Here is a 21,776-nt window from a genome sequence, read left to right on the forward strand (position 1 = left end):
CTGCCCGACCGGGGAGGCCCTCCGGTAGCCGGGGTCGAGGAGGGGCCGGGGGGGATGAACGCCTTCCCTGTGGGCCGGCTCCGGCCGAGCACGCCCACTGTACCTGCCGGCATTCACCGGGGCCCTGCGCGGCGCGGCGGCTCCGGGCGGGGGCGGGCCGGGGAGCGGCCCCAGTGGGCCGGGGTACCGGAGCGGGCCCGCCACCGCCTCAGCCCCACCTGAGCGACCCACCGCGAAACCTGCCGAGTCGGCCCGACCCCAGCCGAAAGCTACCGAGCGCGGTCCGAACCGAGCCGAGCCGCCGGGGAGCGGCCGAATCCCGCCGAGCCTCGATCCGAACCCGGCCGAGCCTTCGGCGGGCGGAGCCGAAGGCGGCCGAAGCGGCCCGATCCCCTCGGGGCGGGCTCGGCTGGGCTCGGCTCTGCTCCGCAGTGGCGGGGGGCGCGCGCCCGCGCGCGCGGCGGGGGCGCGCGCGGGGCGCAGAGGCGGCAGCCAAGATGGCGGCGCGGGTGGCGCAGGGGCCGGCAGCCCGCGGGCGCGCCTAGGCCGCGGCCCCCCCCCACCCCGGGCGGGCTCCCCGCCGTCGCGGCCCCCCCGCCCCCCGGCAGCGCGGCGGCCGGCAGGATGCTGCCCTCGCAGGAAGCCTCCAAGCTCTACCATGACAACTACGTGCGGAACTCGCGCGCCATCGGCGTGCTCTGGGCCATCTTCACCATCTGCTTCGCCATCATCAACGTGGTGGTCTTCATCCAGCCCTACTGGGTGGGCGACAGCGTCAACACGCCCAAGCCCGGTTACTTCGGGCTGTTCCACTACTGCGTGGGCAGCGGGCTGGCGGGCCGGGAGCTGTCGTGCCGCGGCTCCTTCACCGACTTCAGCACCATCCCCTCGGGCGCCTTCCAGGCGGCGGCCTTCTTCGTGCTGCTGTCCATGGTGCTGACGCTGGGCTGCATCACCTGCTTCGCCCTGTTCTTCTTCTGCAACACCGCCACCGTCTACAAGATCTGCGCCTGGATGCAGCTGCTGGCAGGTACCCGCCGCCACCGGCCTCCGACGGGCCCCGGCCCCCGACGGCACTTCGCCGGGCACGCAGGGCGGGTGACGGGCGGGGGGGATGCGGGCTTCGCTGGGATGGCGGCGCCAAGCGCGGGCGGTGGGTGTTGGCGCCCGGCGAGCTCCAGGCACTGGTAGTGGGGGCCCTGGCCACAGGGAATGTCAAGGTTGCTCAAGGAAGCTGGGCTGGGTCCAGGCACTGCAGGGCTGTGGTTCTAGGATCCAGCCCCAGGGCTTCCTGACACACCCTGGCCAGGCACTACCACTGACAAAGTACCGGGAATGGGCACCAGCTTGGGGCACTGGCGTCCAGCGCTCTGCAGGCACTGCTGTCAGGGCCTCCAGCCACAAGGAGTACCAGGGCTGCCCAAGAACTCTGGGCTGGGTACAAGTACTGTGGATCCATAGGATGTCCCAGACAGGAATTGAAGCCGGGACACCCCAGGGCTTCCTGGCACACCCAGGCCAGGCACTTGCACTGACAGAGCACCAGGAACAGGTGCTGGCTGTAGGCACCAGCACCCGGGGTTCCCCAGACAGAGACTGGCTGCAGGGAACACCAGGGTTACTCAAGGAAACTGGGCAGCATCCAAGCACTGCAGGGCCATGGGATGTCCCAGCCAGAAACCGTCCCCTGAGTGCTACAGGGCTTCCTGGGACACCCAGGCCAGGCACAGCCACTGGCAGAGTACCAGGAATGGACATCTGTTCTGGGCACTGGCAGCCAGGGCTCCCCAGGCAAGATCTGACCCCAGGGTACCACGGGGATCCCTGGGACACAGCAGGAAAGCTGGATCAGGGACCCTCCTCAGAGGACCCAAGAACAGGCACCAGCCAGCCCTGGAGCGCTGTCTTTGGAACACCCTGGGCCAGGGACCAGCCTTGGAGGACCCTAGTACACCCCAGTCAGGGACCAGCTTTCAGACATCCTACAACAAGGACTGTCCCACAGAGTCAAGGACCAGCCACAAGGATGCCCTAGGACACCCTGGGTCTGGGGCCAGTCCCCTGGGGATCTAGGCCCCCTGGGGCACCCCACATCAGGGGCTAGTCTCCCTGTCTACCTAGCCCTGAGGGCATTCCTGAGCAAGTCTGCCCCCAGCAGGTACCCACTTCAGGGGAACCCCCAGGCCCTGAAGGGACCCCATTACTGGCAGGAGCCCATGCATGGACCTCCCAGCCCTTTAAAAATGCCTCTGCACAGACAGACCCTTCAGCTCCCCCTAAAAGAGATGTGCCCAGGCCGCCTCTGCCCTCCTTCCCTCCCTCCCTCATCATGAGAGGACTCTGAGGACAGACCATCCTCAGCTCTCTGCATAAAGAGACCTCAAGTACAGTGCTTCCCACAGAAGCACCATACATTTACCTTGATGGCTCCTCAGAAGTGACCACAGGCTCAAGCCCAGTCATGCCTGCCAAAAGTGCCCCTGGCTATAGATGCTTCTTAGCTCCCTCCACAAAAGAAACCCCACCATAGATGTAGCCCAATGCCCTCATAGACTCACTCCTCAAAGTGACACCCAAACTTTTCCCCAGAAGGGGACCTGATGCATATATTGATAAGGATCCCAAGCATCCTCTTGTACATGGACTTCCAAGCTGTCCTCACAGAGGGTCTGTCCTTTTGGGAGAAAGACCCTGAAAAGAGATGCTGAGCTTCCCCTAGTAGTGGGACCCTTCACTTCCTTATCTCTCCAGTTTTACCACATGTGGCAAGACATTACCTTACTCCCCACTGCATACAAGGTGTGAATAGACCCAGAGCTTCCACCAGAAAGACCCAGAACCCCCCATATTCCTAATTAAAGGACCCCAGTCCACACCCCTGGGAGAAAGGCCCCAGTCATTGATGTGGCGGGATACAGCCCCCTCATGCTGGGGGGTTGCAGCTAGCCCAGCAGCTAGCCTGACCTCTTCTCACCCAAATCAGGACCACAGCCAGACCTGGAGCTGCCTTGGCTTATTGGGAAATTCGTTCATTTTTAATTTTCCCTGTCCTGAAGATTTACCAGTTTAAGGCAAGCTCAGAGCCCAAATCCTACTGATTGTCAGCAGCTTAATCAAGTGGCTTGGAGCGCCCGGCTGGTGCTGCTACTGCACAGGGAACTGCGTGGTGGAGGGCACTGCACTTGAAGGCAGCTCCAGGCTTCCTCCCTGGTTCCTCCTGTCCTGCCCTGGCTCAGGCTTGGGTGGCCATGGCAGCACCCTACTGCTGTCACCTCTAGGTACCCCTTGCTCTTCCCTGGGGCTTATGCCTGCTCACACTTTGCACCTTGCAGTTCACTGCAGTTGTGAGGATCCCAAGTGCATGGTTGCTGGGGCCATGGGCTGGCTCTTCTGGCCCTGGCTGGCCCAGTCTTGTCTCAGAGCTCTCCCAAAGCAGCATGGCTACACAGCCTCTCTGTGTCGGGGAAAATCCAATGCAGCATTAACAGAGACTGGCCATCCACGCTGCCCTGAGATGGGGAGAACCAGACAGCTTCTGTCCTGCAGGAGAGGCTGGTGTCACCATCAGGGAGGGCCAGGACACAGAGTGGTGGGGTGGGGTGTCCTGACAAGAGTGAACCTCATCTGAGGGGCTGGGCAGGGCTGAACTTCTTTGGGCAAGTCAGAGGCAGATGCAGGTGGATGTGGTACCTTGTGCATGGAGAGGGAGCTGCCATGACCCATGGAGAGGACACCGTGGGCCAAATCCCATGGGTAGGGCAGGATGTGGCCTGATGCAGGCTCCAGCACAGCATGATGGCAAGCTTCGGAGATCCACCCACCTGGGAGGTCAGAGGGTTGTGCCAGAGCAGGCGGCCTGAAGGGGCAGGAAAGGGAAAGACATTCCCCCTGCCTCAGCAAGGTTTTAGCTTGAGGCCTTGCACCACTATGGCAGAAGCAACAGCGAGGCCCAAAGTTTCATGATCTTACTGGTGAAAACCAGGTAAACAAGGTGAAAAGTAGAGAGATAGGGCAGAGGTGGGTCCACCTTGTCCCTATGGGACAGCCAGTGCAGAATACAGGGCAGCTGAGTAAGGGCATGAATGGGCTCTTCAGAGGAGAAAAATCAGGAGCAGGAAGGTGAGGGAGGAGGAGGGGAGAAAGAACAGGAATTCAGTTTAAATCGTCAATCTCTAATTAGTGGACAATCAAGGAAGGGTTTAATTAGAGCTTCACAGAAAGCTCCAGCTCAAAAGCCACTGCCCCCCTAGGAGGAAACTGGATCTAATTAAGAGGAAAGGCTCTGCTTTATCGCAAATAGAAATGTAGCCATCTGCCCTGTTCAAAATCCCAGTACGCGAAACTGGAGATTTTGCTAAATCCTTCTGTTACAAAACCAGAAATGGCTTTTAACACGAGCACGTCAACAACTGTATGACTGACAGCACCCTGATGCCACCCCAGTCCTCAAAATTAACAGAGGAGCTCCTTCAGAAAGTCCCACAGGATGATGCTTACTTGAAGAGAAAGGGGCTGTGTGTGGGATCCCTCTCATCCACCCGCCATGGGGGGCCAGTACAGGAGTGAGATGAAGGCAACTGGGCTGATTTTGTAGATGCCTCCATTCCAGCAACCACGGAGCAGTCATCTGCTGGAGACCGGAGCGCAGGAATACACCACCACGTGCTGAGGAGGCTGCCCAGGAGCCTCAGCATTTCCTCTGATTCCCTAATTCTCTGCTGTAATATAAGACATGATCACCCTGTGAGTTAACTCTGAGCTTTGAGCAAAGTTGTTCTGGTGTCCAGCACTAATGCTGGAGCGAGAGAGCCCAGCCCCCTCTGCATGGCACTTGCACCCGCATGCCTCCCATGAGGATGGTCACTCCCAGTGGGTCTGGGGCTCTTTTCAGGGGGGCTTCAGTTTTGTACTCACAGTCCACTGAGGGTCAAAAGAGGCAGCCAGCTGAGCACGCAGTGCCTCTTGCATGGAGGAAGTGACTGGCCACCTTTGAAGGTGTTTCTTCATGCTTCAGTGTGGTGAGACCTTCCAGCTCCCTTGGCTAGGCACAAGCATGACACATGAGGTGCCTTTCCATCCAGGGCTTTGTCACTGGCCGTGGGGCTGGGGTTTGTCTTTATCGGTGGCACTTTGCAGTTAACTGCACAGTGTCCAAGTGCCTTGCCGGATGGTGAACAATAATACATATCATCTCAGGCTTTTTCTGCTTTTGGAGTCCCCCTTTGGAGCTACACTCACCTCTCAGATGGGCCCTTCCCACCCACCAGTGTGTGAACTGGGAGCAGAGGCAGAGCCTTGATCAGCAGCTTCATCTTCTGCACCTGAGCTGCGTTTGCCACCACCTGAGTGGGGACCCCTCCCGCAGCACAGCTGGTGGCATCATTTCAGCACGTCCATGAAGAGGAGTGGTTATAGGAAGCCTGTTGCTGACTGCTGGGCTGAGCTGTGGGTGGCGGTGGTGTGGCTGCAGCCTTCATGGAGAGCAGTGTCTGGCCCGAGCAAACACCATAGCCCTGGAACACTCCCTGGTACTGGTGCTGATGTGGTGGCTCTGCTGAGCCATGTCAGGATGAGCTCATCTTCCTGACTGGAACTTGCTGGAGAAGCAGCTTCTGTCAGAGAGAGTTTGAGACTTCAAAAAAATATGTTTTCATGGATGTAAAAGTTATTTGTTGAAGTTCTTAATGAAAAAATGAGAGAGTGACACCACTGCTCTAAACCAGCTAGGAGTGTAACTGGGACAGCTGCTGGGAACGAGGATGAAGCAGTCTTGAGCTGTTTCTCTGCCCAAGGGAGAAATATTGCCCATATCTGATCTTCCAGGTCTTTCTGCTTTCACCTGCCAACCTTGCAGCAAAAAGAAGACATCACTGCAAAAAACCTTTGCCTTTGCTGAATTACTAGCTTCTGGCACCAAAAAAAGCTTTCCTCAAGATTTCCCCTCTCCTCTGCGGGCCACTCCTGTCATACAGTGGGGACAGGAGCAGCGACACAGCGCAGACTTTGCATCCATCCAGTGCCTCGTGCTCCACAGCAGCCAGCCCTGGGCTTTGGAAGGCAGCATAACCCTCCTGTAGTAGCTGTTAACGTGCCTGTGGACCTGCAGGGAGGGGCTGAGCTGGGTGTTTCGGAGCCACTCGTGTCCTGGAGCTTACATCCCTTAACTGTTGTTCCAGATAAAGTAACTGTCAGTTCTGATTCATACAAACTCATAACTCTATTCTGAATCCTGCTGATTTTTTGGCTCGGAAACAGCCTGTGGAGCAAAATGCCGTAAGGGAGCTCCTGTCTGTGTAAATGGCCAGTGCTAGCCATCCCGAGCAAGCTGCCTTTAACTTTCATTTATTTTTGAGGGTTTTCTGTTTTTAGGAGGGGACAGGAGGCTGTGTTTGTCTCCTTTCCTTTGGCTGCTCAGCTCTCAGGAGGTTTCCTAGTGAGAAATGGCCACTCCAGATCCCAAAGTCATGGCACAGCCCCTGTTCCCCTGGGGGTTTGGGGCTGGTGCGTGGTGCCCAGGGGCACCGTGTTGGGGATCTCCGGCGGGAACCTCTGATGTACTGATGACACAGCGTCGCGGCAAGTGGCCATGAGCACGGTGGAGGATATGGCACCCGGAGCTTCTTCCCCTTCAGCACAAGGTAGATGTGAGGGGCTGGGGGAGGTCACCAAAATGCTGCCAGCAGAAAGGCATCCCTGTGGTGAAGGTGGGAGTGATGTGCATGAGAGCAAGGGACAGCCAGCTTGCTGACCCACTGCCCATGGGGCCAAACACCCCGCTGTCCCCAAGCCAGCTTTAACAAGCCCTTTGGGACCCAGAAGTTCTCCCCCAGTTACACCCACATTTTCCAATTTTCAATCCCTCTTGTGTCCTGGGGCAGCGTGACGCTCTGCATGCTCGTGTTGGGGGGGCGGCCGTGTCTCTCAGCTGCAGGGCACGTCCCTACTAGCCCCTTCCACCCGTGGCACATGAGAGCAGTAAAAGCCAGTCTTCACCCACGCCTGCAGACTAAACTAGACATTAAAAGTGATTAAAAAAAATTAGATTTGAATCCTGCAGGCACAACTACACGGGACTGGGGCAGCACTGGGATAACTGTGGTACTCTGCAAACATGCAGGTTACTCAGACGGTCCAAATTAGCTAAATGCACTTTCTACCAGGGGACATTATGCTGCCGGGAGGAGCCTCCTCATCTCTCTCTGCTAAAATCTCACTCCAGTGTTGCAGCCTGAGTCATAACATTGAACTCCCTTCAATTAATTTCTTTTGCATGGATACCAAAAACCCTTGAGATGCCCGTTTCATTTCTAGGGAACCCTGACAAGGGAGCACCGAGTGGGAAGCCATGAACCAGCTGCAAACACAAGCTGAGAAATGGTGGTTTCCCCAGGGCCAGAGCCCCAGCCCCAGCAGATCCCACAAGCAGCCCTGCTAACCACAGCTGCTTTGTCTTCCCTCTGCATGCATCCTGCCCTGGTGGTCACTGAAATGCCTAGTGTCAGATCTGTCTTTCCAACTGGGAAAACTTTGGAAGAGGGAGTGGGAGCCCAGGACCTGGGGGTGCGACGGTAGCTGGGGTGTGTGACGAAGTGGCTGGCTGTCCATGGTGCCACTGGCAGTCCCACCTCAGGAGAATGGGAATTAAAAGCAAAATGGATGGGAGTTGGGTTATTTTTTTCCTCGTAAATAGTGGTTCTTGTAGGAGTCATCCCTTGGTGTTTTTCATGTGCTTGCAAGGCGTAGAAACAGGGTGTTTTAAACAAAACCCAAGGTTTTTCTACAGGTCTGCAAGGGACTTTGGAGCTTTTGGAGGCAGGTGCTGGCAGAACGGTGCTGTGGGCAGAGGGACTGGCAGGCAGAGCCCCGTCCTTGCACCCCTCAGACTTGCTACGAGGGGTTTGTTGGGAAGGGCAGCGCTGAGGCTGACCATGTGGGGATCCCCTCCTTGATCTTGCTCTGCTTCAACGTTACTCCTTGCTGCAGGCACCGGAAGGTGTTTCCAGGACATTGGGTGGCCTGGGGACATGCGGAAAAGGGAATTGCTTGTGACAGAGCAGAGGACGAAGCTTGCTGCTGGGAACACGTAGGACAGATGGGAAGAGGGGAGCACTCCACAACTCTTTGCTGGGAGAGGACCTGCCTTCGGTGGCGCAGCCCTGCCCCAGCCACTTCCCAGGGAGCTGCAGAACAGTCGGGGTCTTGTGGGAAGAGGCTGGTCACCTTTGGGCAGTGGCATTCGGGTACCTGCAGTGACTCGGGCATGCTCCTTTGCCCTGGTAGTATATTTGTAGTTTAATTCTGTCTGGCAAATAGGGGCTGTGAGGTCTCGGGCAGAGCTCCTGGACCTACTCCACAGGCCAGGGCACAGGCTCCCGTTGCTCTTGTGCCAGTGCAGAGCAGGCACACAGGGACAGCAGGGACCAGGGCAGGCAGATACACACTAGAGCCAGCCCCAGGCGTCCTGGCAGTGACCATTGCTGCCTGTCCTCCATGGCTGTGTTGTGACAACCTGCTGCACCGGTGGCTCATGTGCTGTGTGTTTTTCCCATAACTCTTTTGAGCAGCTTTCTGCTTTCACCTTAAACCCTGTCTCTTGTATCCTCCATGAGTGCCGTAGCCCTCCAGCACGTTAATCCACAGCCTGCAGCATCACTGTCCTGTCCTGCCATGTTTGGGACCTGCTGACGTGCTGGGAGATCCTCACACACACACCTGTGGTGTTTGCAGAGTGGTGAGCTCTCGGTGAGCTCCGGCTCTACCTGGGCAGCTGGATCCAGAGCCCAAATAAATGCTCAGAAATGCAAAGGACATACCAATGCTTGCAGAGTCCAAGGGAAGGCCTAGGGGCTGCCGTTCTGCTCCTGTGAAGGACTGACTGAGGGCTGTGCGCAAAAGCTGGGAGCCTGCCCAAGCCCTTGCTGGTGCAGGTACAATTAGCACCTTATTAATTTTTTTTTCTGCTTATGTTTGCCTTCTTCTGCCACCCTGGAGCACTGCCCTGTTGTTCTCTTCTGGGCTGAGAGGGGCTGTCACTGAGGGCTGCTGCCCACCCAGGCAGCTGGAGCGCTTGCCTTGCTGCTTTCTGAGCTTTCCTCTGGCCTCAACCACATGCTCACGGCTCTTTTCTTGTCCTCACCAATTTTGGCAGAGCTGTTAGAGCCATGCCCATTTCCAGGCTGGGTTGTGCCAGCCTGACCAGTCCTGTGGGGGCAAACCCACCCCATCGCCAGGGATGGCCACAGAACACCTTAGCTTTTTTCACAGTTGCACTGCCCTGGGAGCTCAGTGGATTCTAAAATCCTCTTGGCATCTCTGCTTTCCTGGGAAGAGTCCCCGGCACAAGTCTGCTGCTCCTCCTTACCTTTAATTCAGGTCTGTGCTTGAGGGTGCTCAGGTTAGCAGCAGGCCAGGTGGCTCCTCACCGTGCCCCGTGCAGCGCACAGCGTCGATGCTAATTGCACAGTTTCTTCCAGAGGGGATGGTTTTGGGTTAGTCCAGTCTCAGCAGGCAGGGAGTTCCCCAGACATGGCTGTGCTTGGCTGGGAGTCCCCAGTGACGACGTGCCAGAGATGCTGGCTTGTCAGCTCCTCATGTGTGCGCCACGCTGTGCAGTCATGTGGTGCTGGCGTGGCACCAGGGCAGCACCAGGGCTGTGTATGATGCTAAATCTGCTTGCAGAGCTCGCCTCTGTCTGCAAAGACGCTTTTACCAAGCAGGTTTGTGACATGGATGGAGGAGACAGAGAGCAGGCAGCAGCTGGCGGGTGGTGGTATGTACTGGTGTGTGGGCTGCTGGGGGCAGCTCACCTCGGGTCTGTGGCCTTTCCTGGGGAGCACAGTTGGCACAGCACATCAAGATGCAAGGGCAGTGCCGAGTCCCGGTACGATGCCCTATGCCAGCCCTGCGCTCGCTTTCCCCCTCTCCTGGGATTTCCCTTCCCTACCAAGAGCGGTTAGAAGTGCACATCAGCACCCCAAAAGCTCGCCAGCCAGACCGGCTGCCGGTCCCCCAGGGCTGCTGCCGCAGCAGCACTTGTGCCGGACAGGGTGTTTGCTGTGCTCCAGCAGTACGGGACAGGGAGGTACCTTGTTGCTTGTGCAGGCTCAAGCCCCTCAGTCTTCCCTAACCCAGCACAAAAATACTCACAGGGCATCCCAACCCATCTCTATCATCTTTAACATTTGTAGCTTTCCCAGCTGATACGGGGTGAGGAGCTTCTGTACTTGCTGTAGTTAGAAAAAATGTTGCCTCCTTACCTTGACCTTCACGGGCTTTGTCTCAGCATTTCCCTTCCCCATCATCCTGGGGCTCCCTGACATCTCCCTGCTCGGCATGGGGTGTGCAGGACAGAGGTGTGCTGAGCAAGCAGCCCCGCTGGGAGCGGTGCCTGCAGGCTGTGAGGCCTTTGGGTGTGGGGGCTCCTGGGGACGACGACCCTCTTGGCAGGCAGCAGCCAGTAGCTTCTGCCCACATGCGGGAACCCGCGGTGATGAGGAAAGGCCATGAGGAACCACTGATCCTGTGGTTAGTGCTTGAAGAAACCAAGACCCTGAAGTCCCCATTTGTGTGTGGGGCACGTTTGGGGCAGCCACGCAGTCCCCTGGGGCTGTCGGGGCAGCAGTGGCTGTCACCCACAGAGCTGCCTGGCTGTCGTGGGGCCAAGGCAGGCTCCCTGCCAGGCACGGGATGCACTCACGCACTGACTGGGGGGCTCAGCACCCAGCACTGCCACCCGTGTGCGCTCTGATGCTTCCCGCTCCTCTCCCCCTTGCAGCGCTCTGCCTGGTGCTGGGCTGCATGATCTTTCCCGACGGCTGGGATGCAGAGACCATAAGGGACATGTGCGGGGAGAAGACAGGGAAGTACTCCCTGGGCGACTGCTCCGTGCGCTGGGCTTACATCCTGGCCATCATCGGCATCCTCAATGCCCTCATCCTCTCCTTCCTGGCCTTTGTCCTTGGCAACCGGCAGAACGACCTGCTGCACGAGGAGCTCAAGACAGAGAGCAAAGGTGAGCGCTGCACTGCCGGGGGTCCTGGGGCCCTGCACCGTGGCCATGGGCGGCGGGATCCTTAGGGGGAATAGCCTGGGGGGCTCGGCCCCTCCAGCAGTCTGCAGTGAGGGTCCTGCAGGCTCAAGTGCCACCTGCAAAGCGAGGCAGGCTGGGCAGGGTGGGAGTGGGCTGCCGACCCCCTACCCTGCCTGATGCCCTCTCTTCTGTTTCCACAGATTTTGTCGGCACTGCGGTAAGTCCTGAGTGTCACTGTCCCATCCCCTAGCCCTGACCGTGCGGCGTGTCTGGGTGTGACTGTGCTGGGTGGCTCCCTGTGGGGTGGCATGGGGGGACCCTGGCTATGCGGGGCAATGGGGCTGGGGTCAGTGGGGACAGGGGGGCAATGGGGAAAGGAGGCAGCAGGGGCAGCAGGGATGGGGACAGGCATGTGTGTGGCACATGCTGGTGGCACGGCGGTGCAGTGAGTCCTGCCCAGCACCAACCCTGACCTGCTGTGCTCTCCCCACAGAGGATATAAAGCCAAGTGCCCGCAGCAGGACCCTCTTCCCGCGGCCGGCAGCCTGGGCACTCCCTCCCCATCCTGCCCTTCGTCTGCTGCCAGCAGCCACGCAGCGTCCCGTGCCGCTCCCCGGGCCCCACTGCCTGCACTGGGGACGTGCCGGCCATCCGCCGCATCCATGGCCACCTCCATGTCCATGCTGGCACCGCCATCCCACGCACCCCGCCAGCTCCGCACCCCCTGTCGCCCGTGGGTCACCACCGGGGGAGGATGCCCCAAACCCGCTTCGTTCGAGAACAGCATCCAACTGCGGTTTTGTTTCAAGGAAAAAACAGTCTCAGAGTTTTTAACAGATTTCTACATCCCCAGGACTCCTGACCTGCTGCATCCCACCCGAACACGCGCTCAGTGATGCCCCGCGCCGGCTGCTCCAGGCCCTGGCCCCCTCCCTGCTCCCATTTTGTACAGCTCCGTGACCCTGCCTCCATGGCTGGGGGACCCGGTGGCGGGGCCGGGGCCCAACCCCTACTTTTACGTGTAAATTCATATTCTCTAAACAGGGTAAAGTGACTCAAGCCCCCTCGCCCCCCACCCCAGGAGCGCAGCCCCAGGGCGTGGTGTTTCCTGGTGCGTGGCTGGGGCTGTGGGCTGCCGCTCGCTCCCCCCCAGCACAGGGACCACAGGGGCCTCGCTGCTGCTGGCCGCTGGGACACCCGACTCGAGCCGCTGCTGAATGTAAGCCCTGGTAAGTGGGAGCAGCTGGACATACAACCCCCCCCTCGGGTGGGTGCAGGACCCCCCCCCCCCAGCCCCCTCCCTGAGCTGACCGCAGGCTGTTGCCAAACGCCTTCCCTCCCCATCCCCATACGGTGCTTCATCTCCACTGGCGACGGCAAGGCTCTCCCTGCCACACGGTGTGGCTGGGGGAGACCTGGGCGCTCCTGTTCCCACCCTGGCACCCTGGTCGCGTCCCCTGGCTGCACCTCGCTGGCCCGCGGTGATGGCCCGCAGGGAGCTGGCAGCAGCTGCCCGGGGCAGCACTGAGGCCAGAGCCTCCGGGCACGAGGCAGCCTGCATCGCACACGTGCAGCACCCGGGAGCCGGCACCGACACCCCCGGCACTCACCCTGGCACAGGCAGCCACAGCCCGGCCGCAGCTCTGCTGGCCAGACCGGCATGTGTGGGCTTCCCCAGGTCCCGGCTGCGGGGGGCTGGGGCCACCACAGCCCTTGCAATGCAATAAAGTCCTCAGCACTGGCCGCGTCTCAGTGCGAGTAGCCGGGGGCTGTTTGCAGGGCCCTGGCGAGGCCGGGCGCCGGGCAAAGCCTGGGAGCGGGCTGGAGCTGGGCGCAGGGAGCGGAGCAGGACCAGGACCACGGCCCTGGGATGGGCAGCCCCGGGCAGGGGAGCTGCTGCCAGCGGGGCTCGGCCACGGCCATGGCCACAGCGCATGGAGGCTGCTGGGCGATGGCAATGACGGGCTCCGCAGGAACCATCGTGGTGCCCGGGGCTGGCGGGAGCAGGTAAGTCGTGCCCTGAGGCCCTGTATGGCGGTGGTGAGGGATGGAGCTGTGGAGCCAAAGTCACCCGGGATGGCGCAGGTGCTGGCGCTCCTGCCCACGGCCTCTGCCAGCCTCGGCCTCCCTCCGGCAGCTGCCCCTCGGCCCCGGCAGCGCCCGGGTCTTGCCAGCTTGGGAGCGCTGCTGCCGGCTGAATTGAAAAACAAGCGAAGAAAATCAGTGGAGAAAGGAATACAGTAGCTGTAATATATCTGTATTTTAGTACAAAGTTTGATACAGTGTTTCACAAAACCTTATTGAAAAATATAATTCAAACCAGACGAGCTTGGCGCCCTGTGGTGTGGGGAGGGTTGGGATGCCCCCCCCCCGCCCCGGTGCTGCTGGAAAAGCCGGGAAGGTTTGCAGGGGGTCCGAGGACCCCGCAGGGGCACTGGCCATGGCGCAGCCACAGGGGGTGGGGGGTGGCAGGGTGGGCAGCGGGGGTAGGGAGCCCACCCTGTGCCCGGTGGGGCTGAGCCTCCGTCTGCACAGGCGGGTGCGCAAGGGGGGCTCCGGCCGGAGGCAGGGCAGGGAAAGGGCCTGTCCCCCCCCCCGGCAAGGCAGGAGGTGGGGGCTGGGTCCTGTCTATCCCCAGGAGCGTTTCAAGCCCCCCCACTCCTGCCCGTCCTCGGGTCCCCATGGAGCTGTGGAGCACCGCGGGCGGGCTGTCGGCTCACGGGCTGGCAGGAGCCGCCTGAAATTCAGCAGATCCTGCGCCTTGATGGAAAAACAACTCGCGTGGCCCGTAGTGCAGTGGTGTGCTCCAGCAGGGGAGTGGGGACAGCTTTCTGGGCTGTGCGAGCGTGAGGGCAGCCTGGGGACCTCTTGGACATCTGGAGAGCTTCGGCCAGCTCTGGCACCCCCACTACGGGATGCAATCGCAGCCTGGGTGAGCCCCATGCAGGCACACGGCGTGGAGGAAGGCCAAGGGATGGGCTTGGTCGGCCTCTGGGGAGAAGGGAGAGCGTGTTGCTGCCTGCAGCTTTCGGGGAAGGAGGCGGCTGAGCCAGACTCTTCTGGGGGACGTGCCACAACAGACACTGTCCCACGAGGTGTCGAGGGAACATTTTCATGGTGAGGGCAGTCCAACCTTGGAGGCGATGGACACCTCAGGTGTGCCAGCTGTGAGGATGGCACTTGCAGGCACACCAGGCAGGTCCCACTCCTGGCTCAGCCCATCTCGGCCTTCCTAAGGAAAAGGCAAGCAGTATGAAAATGCAAAGCCCCGGGCACCAGCACACCAGAAACCAGGTTTTGAAGCGGGTGCGGTAGCACAGGGGACACCCCCCCACCCCACCTCCTCCCCAAATGAACCTGAGTGAGAAGAGCAGCAGCATGGCCACCGTCTCAATGCTCCAGCCAGGAAGCTTGGGGAATTTCCCTGTCCTCGGGAATGGTGGCCCCCAGAGCAGCCCCCGGTTTCACCCGAAACACTGGCAGAAGGGAGCTCTGCAGGGCTGCTCCCGAGAGGTTTCATGTACCCTGCAGGGACAGCGAGGACACTGACATGCACCTTGCCTCACCCCACCACCCGGGCAGCAGCACTCAAGGTGGTAAGGAAATGGAAAGAAACTGTCAAAAATACTGGTTTTCAAGTTAAGTATTTTTATTATCAAAATTATTACATCTCTTGTGAAAGTTCAAATGTTACAGCATGGTGTAAAAACTCCACTAGAGTAAGAAGCTACAGCCCCCACCTTTCCAAGAGCTTTCCAGGGTCCCTCCCTCCTGCCCCCCTGCTGTGCCCGAAGGTGCCAGAGCCTCTGGGCAGGGCCCCCCCAGCCCCCTCCCGCCACCCGGCAGGGCAGAGCCCGCCTGCCCTGTGCTGTTCAGAGCACGAAAGGGGAGGCTGCACCCCCAGGGCTAAGCCGAGTGAAGTTTACACCTATTTTATACAGTATACAGACACCCAACTGCGGGGTGACAAGTTCCATCCCAACACGCTCACAGCCAGACAGTGTGAGAAAGTTACTCTTTGTTTCAATATTTTAAAAGTCTCCCCTAGGTTGAACAAACACCTGATTTCAATTGTGAATTAGAGAAATCTGTAACAGTCCTAAAAAAAGGAAGAAGACTGTGCATCTGAAAAGACAGGGGAGACAGACTCACAGCATTGTTATCCAAGAGAAAGGAGAAGTTCCACTGCAGCACCAGGGATGACACCTGTCGTATATTAGCTAACCTACTATGGTTATAACTGAATATAAAATTAGATAAATAAAAACACGCCCGATATTACAGTAAACAAGTGAGAAAGAAGCTGGCAATCGTATGGAATTGAACAGACAGCGCACTGTGTCTGGGCTGGCTCTGCTGCCACGCTCGGTGGGCGATGGCGGCGGCTCGGAAAGGCATCCCACACAGCGCCGCATGGACAGCCTCCGGCTCGGCACAGACCCGGGTCCCCACCGAACACCCAACCACCGCCTCTCCGCAGCCCCCAGCTCCTCCGCCAGGCAGTCCCCCACCTGCCGCAGCATCACTTTACTTATCAGGCCCCTGGTCACCCCCAGCGTGTCTGCGCCCTGGCAGCCAGAGACCCCCGGCGCGGTGGCACGCGGCAGCACCGCCCCAGCAATGCTCCTGTTCACAGACCTGCGACGGATGCGGTGATTGCGCCCGTCAGAGCAGCACGTGACAGTGCATCCCAGATCCTTTGCAGCGACAGGCACATACACTCCAACCGCTCCCCTCCCCACCCCCCCCGCCCCCCCGCCCCCCCCCCACCCCCCCACCCCCCCGTGCTAGTTCACATTTGCGGAGACTGCTGTCCTGGAAAAAGCTCCGACCGCGGCAGTCACGACCCAGGCCCAAAGGCAGCCGTGTGCGCTCGTCTGCTTGTGACTGGAATGATCGTAACGGATTAAAGCCCTCCCCAGAACGCACTGAGAACCTGACCTATAAGAGAGCTTTGGGATTGGAGTTCAACTTCCCCCCATGTTTCCTTTAAACTGCTTTCCTATTCAAAAAGATGTCCGTACTGCATGAGTGACTATGGCCATGGGCACGGACAAGAGACAGAGGCTGCACCACAGTCATTGCACTTGAACCATTTGCTTTTTTTTCCCTTTTTTTTTTTTTCCTTTTTTCTTTTTTTTTTTCTTTTTTTTTTTTTTTTTTTTTGCAATGTACCCACGCATCAGGGAACAGCTTTGCTACAGTCTCTGCCTCAGAGAAATTTGTGTTCTCCTACAAGGCCAGAGGCCAATACTGCTCACAAATCTCACCCGTGCATTTCAGACCTCAGCCTCTGACCCCTGGCTCTCCAGCATCAGGTGCAAGCTCCCAACACTGGCCCAGGAGCCACTTCCAGAGGTGACTGGAAGGAGCTATGGGCAGTTTTGTCCTCCTGGAGTCCAGGCAACCCTAGGAAAGTCCTGTTTGAGTCTTTACTCCAGAACTTTGAAGCTGCTGAAGTCTGTACTGATGGACACTGCTTCCCCCGCGGTGCGAATAGTGTTGTGCATTGGAAATCACTGCCCCCCGGGAGCCCTGGTAGAGAACAGACTGCCCAGAATTCGGTAGGCTGATAGTCCGCAAGTCTGACTGTAGTGACCTAGCACTTTGGGGAGCGGAGGAGGTGCCCGATGCGCCTGTGCAGGGCTGGGAGCCCGACTCTGTGGAAAGAGAGTCCACAGCTGTCTGCTGTGCTGGGCTGGCAGCAGCAGGGCAGCTCTTCTTCAGGAGGCTGCCGCTGATGCTGCCAGAGTGCTGCTGGCTGCTGTAATACCCCGAATTCCCTGCAAACAGGGCAGAGGAGTCTGTGGAGACCGAGTGGGCAGGGCTGGAGTACGAGGTGGAGGAGAGGGAGGTTTCCGAGGAACCATGAGAGAGGCTGTGTCCTGTCCTCTGTGCTGCTGCTCGATAGCTGTATCCAGGAGATGGGGTAAGGTGTCCTCTGTAGGGGGAGGAACTCTGCTGGAGAAGGGTCTGTGATTCTGCCTGGGGACTGTCAGACTGCAGGAGCTGAACAAGTCATGGGGGGGGGGGGGGGGGAGGGAAAAAGGAAAACAGAAAAAAAAAAAAAAAAGGAAAAGGCATGTCAGACTGACTTCACCATTTCCTACTTCCTTCTCATGCCAAAGGTGCTTAGTGCAGCAGGATTAGGAATAACTGGCAGCCAAACCCAGTTTCCTCCCTAATCCTGTTGAAAGATTTATTTCAGAATGGGCAGAAAATGTATGAAAGAATTCACCTGGTAGCTGTATCGAGAAGGACTGTAAACTGCTGGTCCTTTGTGGACTTCTGGAGTGTCTCCTTCTGCTGTGTCTGCAATGTACAGACAAGATGCGTTAAACCTCACCCTCCGGACTGAGGCCACAACAGTTCCCTCTCAAACCACACCTGCGCACCCCCCCCAGCTGTCTTGTTCTGCATCCAGCTACAGCTGAGACCAGAGCAGCTTCTCCAGCCATCAGCATTTCAGAAACTGAAGAACCCCAGCAAAGGCAACCAGGAAACCTTAACGTGTGTAAACCAGCCATACACATTAGCAGCTGCTGCTTCCCTTACACCAGTTGCTCTGGTTTAGCGCAAAGCTCAGCTGCCTTGGACTAAAAAATCTGCATGGCCACACCTGGTGACACTGCACAGCCACAGCCTGGGCTCCCTCGGCTCTTCAGAAGGATGCGAGAGGCTGAAGACAGTTTCTAAGAACTCAGCAATTCCCCACTCAGCCTTGGTCACAGGAATCCACATTGGCTACAGTTACAGCTGGGGAGATAAAACTGTCCCTTCTTAGATTGCTGTCAGCAGAATCCTGCTGCAGGTTTTCCTCAAAGGCAGATCCAGACACCGCCGCAGACTGAGTGAGGTCCCACGCTGCCAAGGCTGACAGCACCCCTGCTGCTGTTTTGGGGATTACGCTTTAGAAGTCAATTGAGCTACTCCAAATGGAGTAACTCTGAGACCTCAGAAATGCTTGTTTTTGAAACAGCCCAAGATGATGGAAATGCTTTGAGGTTTGAAGGGTACCAGCAGCACAGTACACACTGATCCACCTTAATTACGTGAGAGATCAAGAGAAATAAGCTGCTTCTTGACAGAGCAAGTCTTTCTAGCACCTGTATCCTAGAGGGTGAGTGAGCTTCTTGTCCTACCAAACAACTCAACCTAAATTGGGGTAGGCACGGAGAGCTTACTGCAAACGACCCAGCCGCCTTGCCACGTGTGTTTTTCAGTTGCTAGTATGGTAACCACGGGGTTCAGCTGGTGATCATGCTCTCTTTAGAAGGCAGCGAAACTGGTGGGATTAGAAGATTTCACATCAGAACTATGTTGCAGTCTAATGAGACAGGGCTGTTTATCTGCAGCATCCCAGGGATTCTCAGCAGCCACGTTTGAAATGCCTTGGTAAAACAGTGTTGGTATTAGTATCAAATTTATATGACAGATGTGTCTCAATCATGAAACAGGACACGCTGCCTTAGTCTGCTCTTCACTTCTGCCAGACAGGTCTGGCTTGGCACCAGCTGCACTGGCACAGGCACCAGTGTCAGCAGTGCCCATGGCTTTCCTGCAGTTACTCTCTCTGTGCTACATCACAGTTGTTGGCTTAGCTAAATAGGAATGTGGATAGAGTTGCCTTGTCTGCTGCTGAGGCTCAGAAGCCTTCTTCCTCAGGGCACAGGACCTGCCCAGAGACCAGGATGTGAAGCTTCCAGCATGTGTCCTGTGCCGCCACCTATTTTCTGAAATAACATCAGATGCATTGAGTAGCTGTTTGCTGTAGGTGACACTCGAAGTACTGCACTGCAGAAAGGCAGAACTTGGAAGTTTGGGGCATGCTTTGTTAAGCAGTCAGGCACAGAAGAGACTAACTGTTCAGTCCAGGAGATCATTATGATTAACAGAAGTTGAGTATGAGAATCAGAAGAAATCTAAAGATTTCTAGAAGGAATTGTTTCTTAAAAGGCCAGGCACACCATCAGTGCTGCATGATTTACTGGCAGTGCCTGTTCACAGAAAAAAACCTTGACAAGTTAACGACTACCGGAAGACTCTGTATTACAAAGGGTAAATAACCTCTAACCTTCCTGAATTTGCTTTAGGTAAACTTGAAAGATAAAGCCAGCATTTCCCTCCACCGTTCCTTAATACTTGCACAAGGAAGGACATGAAGAACTGTTTTTCTCGGCAGTACTGGCCTGTGTCAACCTAAAGCATATATGAAGTGACAGCTTTAACTGAGAGCAGCTGCAATTCTCAGAAGTGTGGCGTGCACACAAATTCCATTTCATTCCTACATGCCCCATCAGCAAACTATCCAAGTTTGGGGTTTTTTGTTCCCTTCATATTATCCGTTACAGCATCAAGTAAACGTGTATCTTCACAACTCCTACAGGTGCTACGAGGAATGGCAGGGACTCAGCCACCCATTTCTTTCACCAAGAAGCAGACCAGCAACTGGGGGAGGGAAGGTGGCTCACTGAATCTAAACAAGCTACTGAAGAAGTTGCCAGAGTATGCAAAAACAGAAAAAAATTCTCTTGCCGCGCTAGGATGAAAGAGACAAAAAGACTTTTGTCAGCTACAGCATTAACTTTTCATAACTTGGAGTGGGATGGGTTTTAAGTAACAAGAAAGAAGAACGGATTGATGCAGATCAAAGTTTAACTGCAGCTTAACTCTTGGATCAGACTGAAGAGCCAGAGCTGTACAGATTACAGTGGGCAAAAGGCCTGTTGCAAGAGCCTGGATTTCGCCTACCCTTCTAAAAAATAGCCACCATGAAACCCACTTCCACTGGTTTAAGAAAGTTAGGGAAAAGACTCCCAGTGGGGTCCCAGGAAACCATGACATTTTTGATAGGGTAGAGGATTGCCTCTCAAGACCAGATGAATAAAAAGCATTTGAAAGGAGATCTGCTTAGGTGCACAAAAATAGGAAAACCCCAGATGGGAGGCCAGGTTTCAGAAAGCGGTCTCAAATACACCTGGGGAAATGGGGAAAAAAGTCTTGATTTGGAATTAAATAAATACAAACCTGCCCTAAAATGCTCAGAAATTAAGTACTCCAAAGGCAAAAGTTGCTGTTGCTGCTCAGTTACCCAAAGAGCGTTCTGTGCTAGCCTGGGTTAGAGGCTCTAGTCTTTCCACGTCTAAAATACCACAAGACAAGGCTCTCTATTCCAGAGATTCAGATGCCTACTACAAATCATCAGCAAGCTGTAGCTGTATCAGTCAGGGGTCTCTAACAACAGTCCTCAGCTATGAGGCAGTCGGGGCTCATGGCAACACACAAAGTTATTTAAATATGATGATCCACTGCCGTAAGTCCCAAATGTGATCAGGGTTCTGAGGGCGCAATCTGTCAGAGAGAAACAATCATGTTCAACAGAGACTGCAAAGTAAATAGAAGGAAAATAACTGTTTCACAGCTGAGAAATTAGGCAATCACCTGTCCGTCTCTCAGAAAGTCACATCTCACCTTTACATCACAGATGGATAAAAGAGGGGCATATTTTCAGCTCAAGTTACAAATACTGATCCTGCATGCTACTTGGTGAGGACAACACCTTATTCAGAGAAGAAAGGAACATCAACACAGAACTGAATTCATCTCAGTAAGGAGGTGCATTTCACAAAACTGACAAATATAACAATTCAGGGAATCAAGTAACTTCAAAATAGAAGTAAGGCTTGAAAGTCAAATTAGTTCTTAGCACTGCCTAAAGCCTACCCCTGCATTTTACTGTGCTAATACATTTACCTGAATGTTCAGCCCACTAGAATTATTAAATGATAGCACTTTCATCCACAGTACATAGGGGCAACTGAGGCAATTCTGCGTAACCCAGCCGTCCAAGGACAAAGAAACTGTCTCTGCCAGAGCCAAGATGCAGGCAGTCTTGAATCCAAACCCTGGAGAAACCTGGAGGTCTTCCAGGTCTAACAGAAGAGGGATATAGGCTTTAGCAGTATCTGAATAACAATGAAGTATAGTTTGCAAAAGGCTCTTATAAGGCATTGATAATGTTAAAGACGAAGGTATGACTAAATTTGCAGACAAGTTTGTGAAGTTACCCGAGCCCATCATTTCCCACCAACCAAGTACTCAAACATTCCATTTTCCTACCTGTGTCTCTCTCGACAGCACTGTCACAGGTAGGTGAGGATTCATTTCTCTGCGATACCTTTGCACCACTTCGCAGCACCTTCTCAAGTATGCCTCGGCCCTCTCGAAGCCTCTCCACTGATGTTGGGACCATCCTGCAACAAAAACCCAGTAACGGCTGAGGATTGCTATTACACAGCCAACAGCAACGTGACCAACGCACAAGGGGGCTGTGGGGTCCTTGGTATAATCACAACACAGGCTTGTCTTTACAGTCTCTGCTTAAATTCACTGGTATGATGTTAGTGCAAATGCAAACCCCTACCACAGAAGGGAGGGATCAGAGATCACCAGCTCTCTATAGACAGATGAGGAATAAACTTCTGAACTGATTTTGCAACGTAAATAACCTCCTGCGGGATTTTAGACTGCCAGTTTCTGGCTACCACGATAGCACTGCCCTCAGAAAAACAAAGTCTTTACTCTTACCAAAAACATGGTATAAACATCCAGTTCAGTAGATCACCTGATTACAGGACACCTTCCCCCAGAAAAATTGTTTCAAGACTCAACAGCATTTTGAAAATCCTGGTATTGTTTTAAGATTAGATGCAGTTATTTTGCACAGATTACCTTTATTCAAAGTAAA

At 56.1% G+C, this 21,776-nt stretch overlaps 2 protein-coding genes across 3 annotated transcripts in view; one reads left to right on the forward strand and one right to left on the reverse strand.

The window, feature by feature from the left end:
• Window positions 1-242: 242 nt before the first annotated feature.
• Window positions 243-13,356, forward strand: LHFPL4 (LHFPL tetraspan subfamily member 4). The gene is made up of 4 exons (XM_005230065.4): window positions 243-1,030; window positions 10,775-11,011; window positions 11,230-11,246; window positions 11,523-13,356. Exons 1-4 carry the CDS (start codon window positions 625-627, stop codon window positions 11,529-11,531), a joined length of 669 nt encoding a protein of 222 aa, XP_005230122.2. The 5' UTR covers window positions 243-624; the 3' UTR covers window positions 11,532-13,356.
• Window positions 13,357-15,813: 2,457 nt separating this feature from the next.
• The window catches only part of SETD5 (SET domain containing 5), a 66,137-nt gene continuing 60,174 nt past the window's right edge, over window positions 15,814-21,776 (reverse strand). Inside the window, exons 22-24 of one of the 2 annotated variants that reach the window (XM_055804154.1) lie at window positions 21,149-21,282; window positions 17,268-17,341; window positions 15,814-17,038 (exon numbers count right to left, since the gene is read on the reverse strand). In XM_055804154.1, coding sequence (XP_055660129.1) covers window positions 16,439-17,038; window positions 17,268-17,341; window positions 21,149-21,282 — 808 coding nt within the window. In that variant the 3' untranslated portion in view covers window positions 15,814-16,438. Of the gene's footprint in view, window positions 17,039-17,267; window positions 17,342-21,148; window positions 21,283-21,776 lie in introns of those variants that run through there. The other variant, XR_008747228.1, reaches the window with a different exon arrangement.

Source organism: Falco peregrinus, chromosome 5 (genome assembly GCF_023634155.1).
Source record: "Falco peregrinus isolate bFalPer1 chromosome 5, bFalPer1.pri, whole genome shotgun sequence".
NCBI lineage: Eukaryota > Metazoa > Chordata > Aves > Falconiformes > Falconidae > Falco > Falco peregrinus.

Coding starts and splice junctions, on each gene's coding strand:
- LHFPL4 (XM_005230065.4), top strand. CDS start 625: ATGCTGCCCTCGCAGGAAGCCTCCAAGCTCTACCATGACAACTACGTG. Junction 1,031..10,774: donor CTGGATGCAGCTGCTGGCAG/GTACCCGCCGCC, acceptor TCCCCCTTGCAG/CGCTCTGCCTGGTGCTGGGC.